Genomic DNA, 4,969 nt, shown 5'->3' with positions numbered 1-4,969 from the left:
GGGAGGGAGGGAGGGAGGGAGGGAGGACAATCATCCCTAGCAATCACTTTCTATGAAGTTACCTTTTCCTCAGGAAGACTGGCTGGCAGATTCAGGTCTTTGACATTTGGAAAGTCTGGCAGCAACGTCCCAAGCTTGGAGCGGGGAGAATACGCCACCGTCTGTTTGGTCACTTCTCGCTTGCCTGTCTCGCTCACCCAGGCAGCTCCTTTCTTCGAATACATCACATCATAATACTGGGAGCTTTCCTTCACTGCTATCCCATAGTAATGGTACCTGGGCCGCCGAGAAAGAGACAGATGGGGGAGTACACGGATCATTATTAGTTGGGGGTTTCCTGGGTTGGAGAATGTTGCTCAAAACCAAGGATGGCTGGACACATCCAACCCAGGGCTGAAAGAGTTAACTCTTCTATAAGGCTTGACATCCCTGAAATCTACAATTAAGCCAAAGTTCCACGTTGCCAGCCATCAATCAGGCAGGTAAAAATAACTGAAATTGCCTCCTACAGAAAATGTTAAGTCAAATACTTTGCAAAGCAGAAAAGGGAAGAGAAATTTTCCATTAATACCTGATCTCTAATGTCTACCAAATACCTTCCCAAGGGTACCTAACACCTCAGTGTCCTCTCTCTGTGGGGATCCAGAGCAGAATGTGCTCATGTATCCCCAAGAAAAATGTGCCTGGCCATGATTATCTTCTTCAGTGAAGGCTAGTCTCAGGGAACTACAATTTGTTCATTCTTATTTTATTATTACTGATTTGAGCCTAGGTTTGACTGTGAAACCCTGACTGGCCTGGAACTTGCTATTTAGGCTAGGCTGGCCTCAAACTCTCAGACAGCCACAGAGATTCTGCCCCTGAGTACTAGGATTAAAGGCGTTTGCCTCCACACCCAGCAAAAGCTGCAGTTTTAAGAAGATACATTCAGTGTCTGGCGTGACCCTGAATGTCAAAGACCAGAACCTCTCCTTAACTCACAAAAAGGCATAATCACAGACACACTTTCAGTTACGACTAAGGAGGGACAGAAGGAGGCTGCCTTTGCTGTTGATGGAGGTGGTGGGGTTTTAGGGTTTTGATTTATCTTTCCGTACTGAGCACTTAGGTTCTGAACACTTCGCAAAGTACTTTATTCGCATTAATTTGAAAATAACCTTCTTCTGAAATGAGGATTGCTGCGATCATCCTAAAGATGAGAAAAAAAATGAAAAAAAGAAACGGCAAGCGATTTGCTCAAGGGCGTAGGGCAATTTCAGGCAAGGACAGGCTGTGGGCCAGTCTGTTTGCCTACACAGCCGCTGTGCGCCACTAACGGCGAACAGGGTGTGCCTCAGAATTACTTCTGGAGCTTAACAGACATGCAGGTTCCTAGACCCCTTCCCAGAACCCACTGATTCAGAACATTTGAGAATGGGGCCCATGAACCAGCTGCCCACCAGCTTGAGGGCCACTGCAAGAAGGGCTTGACATACGTCATTCCACAAACTCCCCACGAAGCTAGAAAGAACTCACACTTCACAGTTTACAAACAAGGAAGCCAAGGTCTAGATAATTTACCACTCAGGTGAGCGGGTAGCAGAGGCAGGCTGTGAGCCTCTAACGGGCTTTGCACCTCTGAGTCAGTGATTCCCACGCTTTATTAACACTAAGAATCACCCACAGAGCACACGGCAGCATCCTGACCCCCAAGATTCCGAGTTAGTGGTCTAGGGTGGAGTCTGGCAGTGCAGTGGTAAGGCTAGGGTAACCGGGGGGCCTCGTTTTCAGAGACACTGGTCAATACATCAGCTACTCTTCTCTCTGCACAGATACATGGCGATGGGTCCAGGAAAGCACTTTGAGTCCTGGGAGGTTTCACTGGGAGGGAGAAACGGGGGCACTGTAACCTTCCCTCTCACAGCCCCCTTCCTGCTGGTACCATTCTGTGAAATTTCTGCCCAGAGGGCAGCTCGCCTCCATCTGCATGCCTCCTGGGATGAAGTACTCAGGCCCTCCGAAGGCAGCCCAGCTCATTTTCAGCCGATGGAGTTACCACAAAGTTCTTTGTGTTGAGCTAATATCGACCGTCTGGGTCTTCTACTCCCCAACTGTCACATAACTGCCTTTCCCTCTGTGGGCCCCCTGCGGGGGAGGGGCTGGCTCCAGTGACTCCAGAGGTACCTTCTGGAGAGGAGACAGTTGTAGCATACTGCCTTAGCTTTAAAATGTTCCTTGGAACTGCTTGAAGCCAAGGTAGTCATATCTTAATATGGAATTATGGGATATTCACAATATTATAAGAACAGCGAACTTCTTGATTAACCACGCATGTTGCTGAGATCATAAATTACAGTACAGTTACTCTTCTGGTCTAGTCCCCTCTTGGTTTTGCTAGTTCTGGTCTGAAGGGAGTATTATCGGTCCTCAGTAGCCATGCCTATGTTTGGTCTATCAAAGTGGGTTTGCTGAGGGATTTGGGGAGGCCACGCTGCAGCAGGAGACTCCTTTGCAGCCTGAAGCACCTTGCTGCCTTTAGATTGGCTGAGAAGGTGAACAACATGGAAGGATCCTTAAGGAAGTAGTAGAACAGGGCTCTGAGCACGCAAAGCTTCAGACACGGGGGCTGCCCAGTCTGCTAACGCGTCGGTTAAAGGCAAAGGGAAGGGCAAAGAGAAAAACATGCTCTCTCAGTAGGACCGTTCTCCACGTGCATGCAGGGTGGGAAACATGTTCTGTTCCTTCCCTTTCTGGTTTTCCCTATCAACTCTCCTACTCCTTCTTAGAAATCCAAGTGTGCGCTGGAGCCAGTGGTTTCCAAAGACCACAGACAAAAGTTCCCATCCAGTCAGCATCCTTTTCATCAACCCTCCCACCCCCACCTTGAAAATGTCCTGTTGTGTGCCTCGGGCGGCTTGGCCTTTAAGTTCCTGTGGTCTTAAACTTGTGCCTCCTGCCTCAGACTCCAAGGTCCTAGGATGACGGGCAGAACCACCATGTAGGGTTCAAATCTGGCTCAAGCAAGATTCTGAAGTACTGACTTAGAGTTCACCAGCGAACAATTAACAAAGAATCTGAGTTTTGCACTCTGTCCATACTGAAGTTGCAACCTTATTTTTTACCAGAATGTTTCTTTATAAATGAAGTTAGGAAGTTTGTTCTTCAATGTAGTCACCCTGGGAAATAAATCATTGAGAAATTATCTTAAGATTTCCTTTAGTTATTAAAAAATTTTCTGGGCATTCCTTTGGGATTTCTCCTAAGAGCTTCTGATACACACACACACACACACACAGAGAGAGACAGAGACAGAGACAGAAAGACAGACAAACACATGCGCATAGACAGACAGACAGACATATACACAGAGACACGCACATAAACACAAGCAGGCTTACGCACAGATGCACACACAAACACAGACAGACACACCATACACACACATGCTCATCTATTCTCATTTTCAGGCTTTACCAAAAAAAGGGTTTTCCTAAGTTTGATAATCTGTTTCTTCCCCTCCCACTCCCAAAGCCAACTCTTCATTGGAGGATAAGAATGTCCTGCCCAAAGCCAGTGGTGGTGGCACAGGCCTGTGATCATCGTGGTAGGAGGATCAGGAGTTCAAGGCCTTCTTCTGCTGTATATCCAGTCTGAAGCCAGCCTAGGCTATCGAAAACCTTATCTCATCATAAAAACCAAATCAAATGAAAATAAAAACCTAGAGTGTACAGCTCAGAGGCCATTGTGAGTTTCTCAGGGTAACCATGTGGGGTGTGCCTTTGAACACCCCCCCCCAAGACAAGACTTTTAGTCTTATATTGTGATTTAAGGTTTTGACGTTTGATAGCTCATTGTGCTGCCTTGCTGGGGTGGTCAAAGGTCTAGACCGCTACCTGAGAAGAAGGCACCCTCTAGTGGAGCTGCTGTGCACCTTAGCATAAGGAAGGTTCTTAGAAGTCTTCTCAAGAAGTTGTTGAGCTGGGGCTGGCCAAACTTGTGTGGCCACCTTCCTCTCCCAAGGAACACTTCCCGATGCTGAAAGTTTCCAAAATATCTTTAGAGGTGAATCCTGTGTATCAGGACAGGTTGGGTCCCCCTTTCTGGTACACACCTGGGAGACAGGTGTCCTCATGGCCATCACTTCCTCTGGTCCTAAGCGACAGTTCCTCCTGAAGGCCTCTCCATACCCTGCCCCCTTCTCTTTCTCTACTATGGCCTGAAGTCTCCATGTCGGCCTTACATATCAGAATGTTCCTGGCAAGCCACGCACGATGAGACCTGTCACCTCACGATGTGAGAGACTCAGGCAAGAGGGCCACGGTGAGCTGGAGTTTTCAGAGTAAACTGTCTCGGACAAGGGAAGTGAAGCAAACATTCGCAGGCTGGTTGAAAAGGTGAAGGCAGGAGGAGCCTCCGGCCTCTCCCCATGTTCTCGGTGGAGACAGTTTGTGTCTGTGGCCCACTCTGTACAATCAGAGCAGAGGTCTCTCAACTGACAGTCCGTACAACCTGGGGACGGTCTAAGAAGTCACAGGACTTCTTGAAAATATGCAGAGGAGATTGCTTTACAGAGAACACTTGGGGACAGGCTGGCAAGGGTCAGACGGTAACAAGCAACTGGGCCAAAAGTCCCAGGCTTTTGGAAGGCCAGCCTCTCCTCCATGTCCCCACTTAGGCTCAGATCTCCTGCCAAGGCCGAGATTCAAACTCCAGAGGAGAGGTCTGGGGTCTTCCCTCAAGGCCCAGGGGGTTGTTTGGTGCTTACTTTGACTGTCCTCGGGTCCCGAGTCTTCTGGTGGTTAGTTGAGGGAATTGCTGCCTTATGATCTGTAAGACAACGCGAGAGCCAGTTACCCATGAGGAAAAGGGGGAGGGCTGGTGTGTGCGTGTGTGTGTGTGTGTGTGTGTGTGTGTGTGTGTGTAAGACAACGCGAGAGCCAGTTACCCATCAGGAAATGGGGGAGGGCTGGTGTGTGTGTGTATGTGTGTG

General features: G+C 48.5%; 1 protein-coding gene across 1 annotated transcript in view; it reads right to left on the bottom strand.

The window, feature by feature from the left end:
• Nucleotides 1–4,969, bottom strand: part of Rfx4 (regulatory factor X4) — a 151,209-nt gene that overhangs the window by 67,075 nt on the left and 79,165 nt on the right. Inside the window, exons 5-6 of the mRNA XM_005358245.2 lie at nucleotides 4,745–4,806; nucleotides 63–276 (exon numbers count right to left, since the gene is read on the bottom strand). Coding sequence (XP_005358302.1) covers nucleotides 63–276; nucleotides 4,745–4,806 — 276 coding nt within the window. The remainder of the gene's footprint in view (nucleotides 1–62; nucleotides 277–4,744; nucleotides 4,807–4,969) is intronic.

The sequence above is a fragment of the Microtus ochrogaster genome, chromosome 24 (genome assembly GCF_000317375.1).
Source record: "Microtus ochrogaster isolate Prairie Vole_2 chromosome 24, MicOch1.0, whole genome shotgun sequence".
Taxonomy (NCBI): Eukaryota; Metazoa; Chordata; class Mammalia; order Rodentia; family Cricetidae; genus Microtus; species Microtus ochrogaster.
This window is presented reverse-complemented; position numbering and strand designations above follow the sequence as displayed.